Source organism: Arachis ipaensis, chromosome B03 (assembly GCF_000816755.2).
Source record: "Arachis ipaensis cultivar K30076 chromosome B03, Araip1.1, whole genome shotgun sequence".
Lineage (NCBI taxonomy): Eukaryota > Viridiplantae > Streptophyta > Magnoliopsida > Fabales > Fabaceae > Arachis > Arachis ipaensis.
This window is the reverse complement of record NC_029787.2, coordinates 13,444,262-13,456,184: the sequence shown is the minus strand read 5'-3', so window position 1 is coordinate 13,456,184 and position 11,923 is coordinate 13,444,262. Positions and strand designations below refer to the sequence as shown.

Here is an 11,923-nt window from a genome sequence, read left to right as displayed (position 1 = left end):
ATATAAAATTAATATTTTTTTAATATATATACATTATAATTTATTGATATAGAATTATAGATTATGTTTTCTGTTATTTAAGTCAGTTTGTAAACTCGAATCAACTCATAAATTTTCGGTAAGTTAAGCTTGAGTTTAAGAAATAGCCTCGATCATTAATGAGTTGAACCGTAAGTCTTAATTTTTATAAGTCAAATTTAATTTTTGTGAATTAAATTTAAATTTGATCTAATTCGATTCAATTCCGTTCACTCCCAGCCCTACTTAAGATCATACCTTAAGAAATTAATTAAAAAAAATCAAGAGGTTTCATTACGTAACCTTAGTATAATTAATTCTTCATTACTTCATAAATGATGTGGTCTGAATGACACGTAGGTGGCACATTCCTGTTCCAAAGAAAAAATACAACCCAATAAAAATTAATATTCAAAGTCAACTTTTTCGCCCTCATTATTGCGACCCCATATCATATTATTCAATGCAATTCAATTCAATTCAATTCATACTCTTACATCTACAGTTTTCTCGGTTTCTCATCTCAACCAAATCCAAAACCACTAGTTTTTGCTAAAGGGTTTGTTAGTCCAAGTCTTCGTCTTCATCTGAAAACTGCTTTGTGTAGTGATCCCAAGAAAAAAAAAAACGATGCATAATAACAGTTTACTGTGTTTAGATTAGAACTCTAATAAACTTCTCTCATACGTTGTTTATAGTTGACTCACTAATCTGAATATTCCTCCTAAATCCTAATATTCCATTATTTCGAAATCAGCATTTAATTTAATTACTTAACATGTGATTTGCTATAAATAAATGCCACATTCATCACGGGTCTTCCGCACACTTTGCAAAAATGGATTCAGTGGGTTTCAAAGTTTTGGTTTTTGGATTGGTTCTTGTGAACGTGGCAGTGTTGTGTAATGGAGGATCAACAAGCACCTTCGTTAGGAATGAAGAGAAGGCTGTGGACATGCCACTTGATAGTGATGTCTTTGCTGTTCCTCGTGGTTATAATGCTCCCCAACAGGTACCCTTTTTCTTCTATTGTTTTGTTTTGCATGTGACATTATTTCTCAGTTTTGATATGGAATCTACTTTGGAAGTTTCCTTGGTGTTCTTTGATGTTTGATAGATCAAGGGATCATTCATTGTTTTTGTTAATTTTTAGTTGTTTTGGGTTGGTGGAGGGTTCCTCTAAAGTGAGGATAAGATAATGGAACTTTAGGGAAGTGGGGGTGATGATTAGTGAGTAATTAATCAACTTTTTAATTAGATACTAACCACTAACTGTATTAGTTTAACCAGAGGTCTTAGGTTAATGGTCCTATCTACTTGAGTAGAATTGATTTTGAATTTTGATTGGTGGATAAATGTGGTTTTTAACCAAAAAAAGAAGACAGACTGTGATTAGATAATTAATGTTAATTAGGCTAAGATTGGTGACTGACCTGATTAGGTACTCTTCATTAACCAATCCCACCTGTTTTTTTTTTAAAGGTAGGATAGCTTTTTAAGATTTAGAAACTTTCCTCTGTTTGATTTGATTAAATTTTAGTGTGTTTCACAAATTTTAGTGTGTTTTTTTGTTCTTGGTTTTACAATTAGTTTCTAAGTTTTAATGAATGAATGTATGTATAAAAGGTTCATATAACACAAGGTGATCATGAGGGGAAAGCTGTGATTGTGTCATGGGTGACGGTGGATGAACCAGGCTCCAGCGAAGTGCGATACTGGAGCGAGAACAGCAAGCAAAAGAATCTTGCTAAGGGAAGACATGTTACTTATAGATACTTCAATTACTCATCTGGTTTTATTCATCATTGCACCATCAGAAATTTGGAGGTATTTCTTCTGCTCCATTCCATTACATTCCGTGTTTTGTTGTAGCAATTTCAGTTTGAGTTTTATTATGCAATCAATCCATTATTGATTCGTGTGGTTCTTGTTTTGGACAGTACAACACCAAATACTACTATGAAGTTGGAATCGCGAACACAACGAGGCAATTTTGGTTTGTGACTCCTCCTCAAGTTGGTCCTGATGTGCCATACACTTTTGGTCTCATTGGTAAGTATATTCTATCAACTATGTTAACATTTTCCTAACAGAGAAAACATAATATGGTGGACTAATTTGATTTACAAGTATATAATGTTAGGGAACTAAAACTAAATTTCCTATAGTTGTGACCTACTTGATTGATGTTTACAAATTTACAATTTCAGCATTTGAGGTAGTTAATGTACCCGAAATCAATGCCAATATGTTTGTAATTAATTAATTTGGCAATGATCTTGCAGGGGATCTTGGTCAGAGTTATGATTCAAATAAAACACTCACTCACTATGAAAAGAGCCCAAGTAAAGGACAAACTGTGTTGTTTGTTGGAGACCTTTCTTATGCGGATAATTACCCTAATCACGATAACGTTAGATGGGATACTTGGGGAAGGTTTGTAGAAAGGAGTACTGCTTATCAACCATGGATTTGGGTTGCAGGGAACCATGAAATTGATTTTGCTCCAGAAATCGTAAGGCTTCTCTCGTAATAATTGTTTTAATTTGGTTTTGAGAAGTTTAGAAACTTAGTGTGATTTGTCATCGTCGATTTTTGACACTAGCGAATGATATTTTGCAGGGTGAAACTGTACCTTTCAAGCCGTATCGCCATCGCTATCATGTTCCTTATAGAGCGTCGCAGAGTACCGCACCCTTCTGGTATTCTGTCAAGAGAGCCTCAGCACACATCATTGTCTTGGCCTCATATTCAGCATATGGTATTCATAAATACATATTTTTTGACCTATTGTTATGATCTGTTTGTAAACATCTTGAATTAAATGTATAAGCTTCAATTTTTGTTTCAGGGAAATATACACCACAATACAAATGGCTTGAGCAGGAGCTACCAAAAGTTAACAGGACAGAGACTCCATGGTTGATTGTGCTTATGCATTCGCCTTGGTATAACAGCTACAACTATCACTATATGGAAGGTGAATCAATGAGAGTAATGTATGAACCCTGGTTTGTGAAGTACAAGGTTGATGTCGTGTTTGCAGGGCATGTTCATGCCTATGAACGATCCGTAAGTGCTAATACTAGTCTTGTTAAACTGGAAAGATAACAATGCAACTGAATGTGTCACAAAGCCTCAAACAGTGCACTTCAATGAGCTTTTTTGAACTCAAATTAACCTGAATCGTTGGCTGTTATGTATCAGGAACGTGTCTCGAATATTGCTTACAACATTGTGAACGGTATTTGCGTTCCTGTGAAAGATGAATCGGCTCCTGTATATATAACCATTGGTGATGGAGGAAACCTTGAAGGCTTGGCAACCAAGTAAGCTCTAAACATAATAAATCCTAATTCAGTTACTTTGATGTATCCGAGTCTGATTTAAATATGCATTAACCTGCAGCATGACAGAACCACAGCCGGCGTATTCAGCGTACAGAGAGGCTAGCTTTGGACACGCCATATTCGACATAAAGAACCGAACACATGCTCACTATGGCTGGCATCGGAATCAAGATGGATATGCCGTGGAAGCGGACAGCATGTGGTTTTTCAACAGATTCTGGCACGCAGTTGATGATTCCACGTCTCATAGTTCTCATTAACACACATGTGTATTGGTACTTCGAGAAGAATTCGCAGTCATGGTTGCTGACATCGATTATCAATCGTTATGTCATTGTACTTTTCTGTCCCATAAATGCAAATTGTATGCTTCAATATTAAATCATTTCTCCAATTAGGTTGCATAAATTTCTCAAATCCACTATTAATAAGAAGGTTGAGATGATTCTCAGAATACTTTGTTAAAGTAGCATTTTGGCCTCATTCATTTTTGATGCATGACTGATAGCTTTTGTTCATTTTATCCAAAGTAGCCGGCCACCATTTTCTTTTTCTCTTTTAATACAAAGCTTACATCACTTATAGTAAGAACAGAAATCAGAAGCAACTTGAACCGTTGAATAATTTCTGTGAACATAAAAAACTATAACTGAACTATTTTGCTTCTAAAATTTAAAACTGCAATGAAATTTTAAAAAATTAAATGAAAGATAATCCACTTTAAGAGCTGAATTTCAAGAACGTACAATTCATAAATATAAACCTAAGCTTGTTCATGTTAAATATTATCATGACTTTGCTGATATATACTAACAAAGTTAGAAATTCTTGACATATATCTCTAAGTGGTTGAATAATCATCTTGTGTCAAGTTAGTTAAATTCTGTTATTTCGGTTATGATAGTTGGTTAGAGTAATTGTGAGCTTTTTCCTTTTTTTTTTGCTATGCACCATTATGGTGCATAAATCAACTAGTAGTATATAACTATATATTATTCACTTTTACGAAAGAAGACAAAATAATATCATCACGAGTTGAAATTTTTGTAAGTTTTTATTTTACTTTATCAATCTTTTGGGGTCACAACTTTTGATTCCATAAAAGGACACTCCATGAGGTTATTTATTTATTTATTTTTAAACTGGATAGAGAGCACTTGTGGAATAGTTCTTCATCAACTCCTAATATCTGACATATCATGATGCTACTTTGAAATTTTTCATTTTACACATAATACAATTTCCCTTACAAATCGTTTTTGGTACCGGGAGTTTGTTTTTTCTTTTCCATCATAATTATTAATACATAAAAGATAATTAAAAATGCTATGTATTTACCAAAAATCAGTGACCACATATTTATGTATAAAAATATAAAATACATATATTATTTAATTTATTTTTAATGTATATTTCGTATTTCAATATATATTTTATATCAATGACTGATTTTTTATGTACACATGGCATGGTTGAAAAATAATTTATAGACTTGAAATGTTAAATTACCTATATTTTTCCACTTGAGAAATTTTGTTACAATTGCCTTTATGTAACTTGTGTTGTCACTAGTTAGCGCAATTTAAGTTACATTATTACACAAGAAATATATTGGTACTCATTGTATTTCGTATATCACTTGACTGATGTATATTTCTGTGAGGTCTTATCTAGTGGTAGAACGATCTATGTTAGCAAGATTACGAGACAAAAATGAATACAAATAACATAACTCGTAATACATGGATGCAGGATTGATAAGAATAATAAAAGAGGTAGATGGGGTCATGATGGTGACCAGCCAAGTTCTTTTCATGGAGACAAAATGGTGTGTTTTGGATGAATTTTTGAGAAGTTCTTCAAACAAAGGTGTCTCACTCACTCACTTTTTTATGCTCTCTCTCTCTCTCTCTCTGTCTCTCTGAATTTACCATCAATCCACTAGTACTTTCTTTTTGCCTGGATGATCAATGATGGAAGGGGAAGGAAAGGTGCCAGAAGAAGAAATAAAGCAGAAAGGAAGGTTCCAAAGAATATGTGTCTTCTGTGGTAGTAGACCTGGATACAAATCTGCATTTGGTGATGCTGCTCTTGAGCTTGGTAAATTGCTGGTAATTTCTATCATACTATATTGTTTACCAATTCATTATTATGAATATACTTGTGTATTCTACTTGTTTTTTTCTTCTCCTTTGAAGAACTTTTGCATGTGTTTTATTCATAGTTGTTGTATTGAAAGGTTGAAAAGAAGATTGATTTGGTTTATGGTGGAGGAAGATTAGGACTAATGGGTTTGATCTCTGAAACAGTTCTAACGGGAGGTGGCCATGTTCTTGGGTAATATTTCTAATTTTCTTGACATGTTATATTCTATTTTTATTGTAAATTTTATTTCTAAACTTTCATGAACTTCATTTGTTTATCTTTCCTGGGTTAGAGTGATTCCTAAAGCTCTACTGCATCATGAGGTACAATTCCATCTTTAGTTACTATATGATCATGTATGTGAATCTTTCGAACCGAATTTTCACTCATGAAAAGCTTATGCTGATCAAATCCCTCTTTTAGATATCCGGAGAAACCTTTGGAGAAGTGAAAACAGTTGCAAATATGCATGAAAGGAAGTCAATAATGGCTAAACATGCTGATGCATTCATAGCTCTTCCTGGTATATTCTTTATTAACATAAATTGCACTCTTCTTTTCTGTTCTAAGAATATTCTAAAATTCAATCAAAGTTGTATATTGTTCAGGAGGCTATGGAACAATGGAAGAGTTGCTAGAGGTTATAGCTTGGTCCCAATTAGGAATACATGATAAACCAGTAAGATTATTTTCGTTATCTACTAGATGAACCAATATATCACTAAACTAAATGAAAAAACATGTTCAAATTCTTCTTTTTCAATAAAAGGATCATTTCTTATTGAATTTGAGATGTGGATTTTCTTCCACTTTTAAGTTGTTATTAATTTTCTTTTTCTTTTTTCTTAACTTTTTGAATATGAAGGTGGGGTTGCTGAATGTAGATGGGTATTTCAATAGCTTACTAACCTTATTTGATAAGGGGGTTGAAGAAGGTTTCATAGATGACTCTGCAAGGCATATAGTGGTCATAGGAGACACATCAGAAGAATTAATAAAGAAAATGGAGGTATGATTTATAAAATAAGGGGTAAATTATACTAATCTCTCAATTTATAAAACCATATACTACTCACTCATGTTGGTTTAAATGATATTACTATGCTTAATACACTTATATTTTGTGATATCAGTGACTTACCCTATAAATATAACTTTGAAAAATGTTAAATAAAAATGACAAATCAAAGAATACGGAGTATAAACATTTTATGCTGGGGCTAATTTCTAAATCACATGGAAAAAGAATTGTTGGTTAAAATCAGGTAAATTTCAATCATTCGTTTGTTTTGTTTTTGTTTTTCTTCAGGAGTATGTTCCTGTGCATCCCAAGGTTGCACCAAAGCAAAGTTGGGGAGAGGACCAATTTTTAGGGCCTACTGAAAATGGAGAACTTAGATCTTAAAATCTCCATCATCCATTTGTGTAAAGAGGATATAAACCAGTTAAGCTCCATTTACTTGTAAAGAATACAATATATATAAAAATAACAAGCATGAAACATGCATGTTGTAGCTCCATCAAGAGCAATTGAATAGTACTAAAGTTCCAAGAGGTTAGAATCTCTTTTTCCCCGAAAATAGCATTGACTCTAATTAAATTATACACTATAATGTGATGGGCAGAAGATAACAATGGTTATATATATATATTTTTTAAAGCTGTGTGGGGTTGTTAGGATCAAGGTCCTAGTCCACTAGGCACTTGACACCTAGTTTTCTTTGTGTACTTCTAATTGTTTATTAGATTCTCAAAGTGTGAATTTAGATTTTGTCAATATTGCTATTTGATTATTCACTTTGTGGACTAAACTTGTTACAAAATTGACATATTTGTCATCTAGTGTCTTTACCCATAACAAGTTGACTATTAATTGGATGGTTCTACCCTGGATAATCTCTATATATCTTTTTATTAATATGTAATATTCCAAAAATGATATGATGCCTATAATTTATACTTGTCTTCTAAGTATTGCTTATAACACTCTGGTCTTGATGGAACTCACCCAAGTGTGCGTACTTTATTTTGTTTATTCATGTAAATATATCAAAACAGATTAAAATAATTTATCAATATATACGGAAGAGAGTAGCTTGAAAACTTAAGATTTACTACATGGGTTAAATAGAACAAATTTAGTTGTTAAGATATACAAACTCAATAAATGGTACTAAAAGGATCATTTGACAATAAGGACAATTAATAACACCTTACTACGAGCTACAAGAATATGCTCAAGACGTGGCTTCATGCCGACTCTTATACGGATCAAAATTAGTATAATACTATAGTGTATTATATCTTTCAATGAAAAATAAAAATTATTTATTTAATAAAAGATCGCTCAAAAAATAAATTATGTATAATACACATTCTCTATCAATTTAATAAGAATCTTCACTCTTTAATAATTCTACTTTTCACTAAACAAACTCCCAACAATTCAATGAGTGACATATGCTCTGCTTCATCACGCAATCTTGCACTGAAAATCATGCCCTTAAGAATTTAATGATTGAATAAGAGATGCACAACCCCCATGTATATACATCACCGCCTAGAACACCTTCTCAGTGCTTGCGATTTTGTCATTTCTTATATAAAACCAGTTTCTTTCTTTTTAAACTAAGAGAATACAGAATAACTAATCTATAAATTAATTTATAAGCAGCTCAAAGGTGTAGAAAGAGAGTGCAAATAAAGGTGTGGCTAGTGCTATAACATGAATACATATACACATGATTTTGTCCGAAGATTGGTATCAGTGGAGATCACTGCAAATTTTAAAATAACACGAGCAAATGGACATCTAACATTTTGAATATACAGCAAATAAAAACCTACCATATGTTACAGTACAGGCAGGTGCAAACTGCAGAGGAATGCAATGTTTGTGGAGATTATGCGATAGGTGAATTTTGTCAGAAGCATTTCCGGTGAACAATGGAAGGTCCAGTTTCATCATAATCTCCCTTGGTTATATGTTGATTTTGAGGGAAAACTACTTTGGCAAGTATGGCACCTCCCACCCATGCAGAATATTGGGTTAAGTTCTCTGGCATGTACTCTGGAGGCTGTAGTAAACACAGATTATCAATCAGTGGGTATATATATTATATTGAACACGAATTATTATGATACCGCTCTTGCGATTTTCAATTCATCACTGTATTAGGATGAAGAAACATTTTTTGCCTGTCTCTTGTTAAGTTATGCTCTTAAAATTGACAGAAGAGGAAGTTAACAATCATTTGGTAAAATCATATGAAACTTTAAAAATTTAGATGAATTTAGAAGATAGCAATCTTACCTTAACCAGAGCAGGTTGAATGGCAGACGAACTTAAGCTACATTCCTTCTGAAATCTATCTTCAAAACCTGCAGTGAGATTCAACATTAGTCTACACTACAATAACCACAAAGAACAGCATTCTCAAAAAGATGTAACTCAAAGGAGAAAATTTCCCATTTTCTGAATATTTATATATTAATGATCACACCCAAATAAATCATATTTTTCTTATATATCAAGAAGCAGAACAAGTATAACATATTAGAAGTTCATATCCTAATTCAGCAGAAATCCTTAATGGAAACAAACAAACAACAAGAACAACATTTACCGGTCATAGAAGCAGTGCCCCCACAAACCACAGTATTTTCCAGCAGCTGCCGATGATTATCAGGTGACACTGTTGAAACAGCACGGACAAGCTGCTCAACAATGCCATGAGCCTCCAAACCCAACAGACTTGGTTGGAACAAAGCTTCGCCAATAGTATATCTTTCCCTCCCAATTGTTATGACCTATATAAAGATCAAAGGAAGTTGTAAACTACTGAAAATGTTCATAAGCTCTAGTTAAATTCAAGTGCAACCCAGCTCTCTTAACTGCTACTCCCCACTCCATGTTTCTACTAACTCTATCAAATAATCTATCAAAAAGAAAACATAAATCTTAAGAAAACTCAATTAGCAAGTACCAATGTCAAAAATATCAGAGAATTAGTAAGCAGACCTGTCCATCAGGAAGTGTATGTTTCTCCACAGGACATGAAACAGTCTTTTGATAAGCTAATTCATCTTCAGCAGCACATGAGTATTGCTCTTTTATTCTCTCCACATCAGACAAGCTGATATTTACTTGTGGATTGGATTTCCCAAGTTCTTGTGCCAAGAAATTAGTTAGATCAGTACCTCCAAACTCAAATCTTCTCGATGCAATGTGGTGGACAGCACCCTCGATTACTGGCGCAATATCTATTTATAAAGCCAAAAAGATTGGGTAGCACATAACCAGCCAGACCAATAAAATAACAATGTGAAAAGCAACATCTGTGTATAGAAAAAGTACAGAATTCGTACTGTTTTGCTTGAGCGATAGAAAAGGGGGCAAATGAAAATGCATATCTTATCTCGTAGGATGTGTTTGACATGGGGGTAAAATTTCACAGATAATCTCCATGCAATCTTTACCCCATAAAATTTAATATACTATATAATTTAAAATTATTCACATGGACATCTACCATCCGTCCACTATAAAATTTAGCAACATAATCTAAATTAAGTTCCCATTGCTTCACATATGGATACCTATTTTTCCATGTCCAATATCAACTGTGCACCCTGAGATACGTCCCACAGCATACAGTGATAAAACTGCTTGTTCTGAGGCATAAAACCCTGATATGTTGAATGTTTCAAACATTAATTGCACTAGCTGTTCCTTGTTGGCCTGGGAGACAATAATATATACAATATTTAGAGAAAAATACCCTATTATACATATTAAAAGAAGGTCACCGACTGAATACTAGCAATTTGATTTAATACAAAAGGACGCATGATAGCAGTTCTAGATCAAACAGGACAAAAAGGAGGACAAATCTGCTCAAGAAGATTCTTACGCATTTACAAAACGAGAAATTCTTATAGATAACCTTTCAGTTATTAGGAATGCCCAAGAATTTTCTGCATGCAAAGGGTATACGAAATTACAAAGTCTAGGAAAATATATATGTGTTAGAGAAGATAAGGTTATCAAACTTCCAAATTAACTCATAAACTCTTTTTAAGTTTACAACTTGAGCTCTAAGCTCCATAATCGAGTTTATATGAACTCTCAAGTTTGATAACCTTGCAGATACTACATAGGGTTTCCTCAAACCTTGGGGGTACAAAGTGGATCTGTGAATAATATCTGTCCTTCATTGCCAATTTCCCATCCAAGGCCAGTATACAAGACATGATGCAATAAATCCTCAACGGCGTCCCAATCTCTGATAAACCCTCGCACCACTGGATCAACAGTAACACTATCAGCTACTGAATTATCGTCACTCACAGACCCACCATCATCAAGCACTCTTTTCATCTGAGTGGGAATTATCTGAGCCATATCAAAAAGAGCCACAATCAAACGAATTAGGGAATTCTGAGGATAAATAATCACACTTCACAATCAAGAGAAAACAAAAGAAAAACATTGAAATTGATGCAATTTAAATTTAGTCAAGAATTGCAAGTGCTGGAAAGCTATACACAATTGAGCTAAAATGAATGGTAACCATTCACTACGTGCCTCTACCTATAAACTTAAGCTTTTGGGATAAGCAACTTTACAAGAGCCTCTATAACCAGAGGGGAATGTTAGATGTATAACACTACAACAATTCATGTGCATCTCCCTAAAGCATACACCTTAAACCCTACACCTTAAGTGGCTTCACGACAGAAATGAATTAAGCAAAACAGTAAAGTTTAGGAGAGAAAGCACATACAAGTAGGGCACAATTGAGATGAGAATGACGAAAATTTCGGCGATTTGGTTGTACGGTTGCATGTTATAATAATAATAATAATGAGCGGGGCATATAGATATATATACCATGGCAGGAGACTGATCAGGAATTGCGAAACCAGCTTTGAGGAGCTTAGTCCCGACGTCAACCACGGCAGCTTCCATGGGCAGAAGTAGCCACTGTAGTCGCAGTAACAGTGACAGTGGTTCTCGGAGACCAGAGGGGAAACTAGTCTACTCAGCTCACTCTCGCTTCGGTTCAAAGACCTTTCGAGTTTCAGCAGTCAGGGAGTCAAAAGTCAAAAGCCCAAGGCCCAAGCTTCCCTGCTCAGCAAATGCCATCGAATAAAAACATACAAAATAGATCCGACAAAAAATGTCACATGATGTTTTTTTTGTGTGCAGCCTGGTATGTGACGGATAATCTTGAAGCTACAATGCTAAGTAATTCTTTGGCCCAAGGACGGACTTAACACACCATATATATTAATAATTTAAAAATGTAATTTACACACTAAAATTAATTATTATATATTTATGTTTAAATATATATAATTTAATTTATTTTTAATATATATTCTATATTTTAATATATATTTTGTTT

General features: G+C 33.6%; 3 protein-coding genes across 5 annotated transcripts in view; 2 read left to right on the top strand and 1 right to left on the bottom strand.

Annotated features, from left to right (window-relative positions):
* The window catches only part of LOC107629703 (purple acid phosphatase), an 11,399-nt gene extending 7,562 nt beyond the window's left edge, over window positions 1-3,837 (top strand). The window contains exons 2-9 of one of the 2 annotated variants that reach the window (XM_016332564.2): window positions 599-1,030; window positions 1,645-1,845; window positions 1,959-2,070; window positions 2,304-2,533; window positions 2,641-2,779; window positions 2,870-3,090; window positions 3,226-3,347; window positions 3,427-3,837. In XM_016332564.2, coding sequence (XP_016188050.1) covers window positions 857-1,030; window positions 1,645-1,845; window positions 1,959-2,070; window positions 2,304-2,533; window positions 2,641-2,779; window positions 2,870-3,090; window positions 3,226-3,347; window positions 3,427-3,628 — 1,401 coding nt within the window. In that variant the 5' untranslated portion in view covers window positions 599-856 and the 3' untranslated portion in view covers window positions 3,629-3,837. Of the gene's footprint in view, window positions 1-500; window positions 1,031-1,644; window positions 1,846-1,958; window positions 2,071-2,303; window positions 2,534-2,640; window positions 2,780-2,869; window positions 3,091-3,225; window positions 3,348-3,426 lie in introns of those variants that run through there. The other variant, XM_016332563.2, reaches the window with a different exon arrangement.
* Window positions 4,915-7,173, top strand: LOC107634191 (cytokinin riboside 5'-monophosphate phosphoribohydrolase LOG1). 2 transcript variants are annotated; one of them, XM_021118210.1, is made up of 7 exons: window positions 4,915-5,479; window positions 5,608-5,705; window positions 5,806-5,836; window positions 5,937-6,036; window positions 6,107-6,192; window positions 6,379-6,522; window positions 6,823-7,173. In XM_021118210.1, exons 1-7 carry the CDS (start codon window positions 5,339-5,341, stop codon window positions 6,916-6,918), a joined length of 696 nt encoding a protein of 231 aa, XP_020973869.1. In that variant the 5' UTR covers window positions 4,915-5,338; the 3' UTR covers window positions 6,919-7,173. The 2 variants fall into 2 exon arrangements, with proteins under 2 accessions (XP_020973869.1, XP_016193247.1); XM_016337761.2 differs by having other exon boundaries at window positions 4,934-5,479; window positions 6,122-6,192.
* LOC107629701 (actin-related protein 7) lies at window positions 8,151-11,661 on the bottom strand. The gene is made up of 7 exons (XM_016332562.2): window positions 11,407-11,661; window positions 10,687-10,908; window positions 10,113-10,254; window positions 9,535-9,776; window positions 9,140-9,323; window positions 8,827-8,894; window positions 8,151-8,590 (listed from the first exon to the last, which is right to left on the bottom strand). Exons 1-7 carry the CDS (start codon window positions 11,482-11,484, stop codon window positions 8,438-8,440), a joined length of 1,089 nt encoding a protein of 362 aa, XP_016188048.1. The 5' UTR covers window positions 11,485-11,661; the 3' UTR covers window positions 8,151-8,437.

Excerpts from the sequence above, each read along its gene's own strand:
- LOC107634191 (XM_021118210.1), top strand. The coding sequence starts at position 5,339 with ATGATGGAAGGGGAAGGAAAGGTGCCAGAAGAAGAAATAAAGCAGAAA. Across the intron at positions 5,480-5,607 it reads TTGAGCTTGGTAAATTGCTG|GTTGAAAAGAAGATTGATTT; the intron begins GTAATTTCTATC and ends TTGTATTGAAAG. Across the intron at positions 6,037-6,106 it reads TGCATTCATAGCTCTTCCTG|TTGTATATTGTTCAGGAGGC; the intron begins GTATATTCTTTA and ends ATTCAATCAAAG.
- LOC107629701 (XM_016332562.2), bottom strand. The coding sequence starts at position 11,484 with ATGGAAGCTGCCGTGGTTGACGTCGGGACTAAGCTCCTCAAAGCTGGT. Across the intron at positions 10,255-10,686 it reads ATCCACTTTGTACCCCCAAG|GCCAACAAGGAACAGCTAGT; the intron begins GTTTGAGGAAAC and ends ATTGTCTCCCAG. Across the intron at positions 9,324-9,534 it reads ATACACTTCCTGATGGACAG|GTCATAACAATTGGGAGGGA; the intron begins GTCTGCTTACTA and ends ATCTTTATATAG.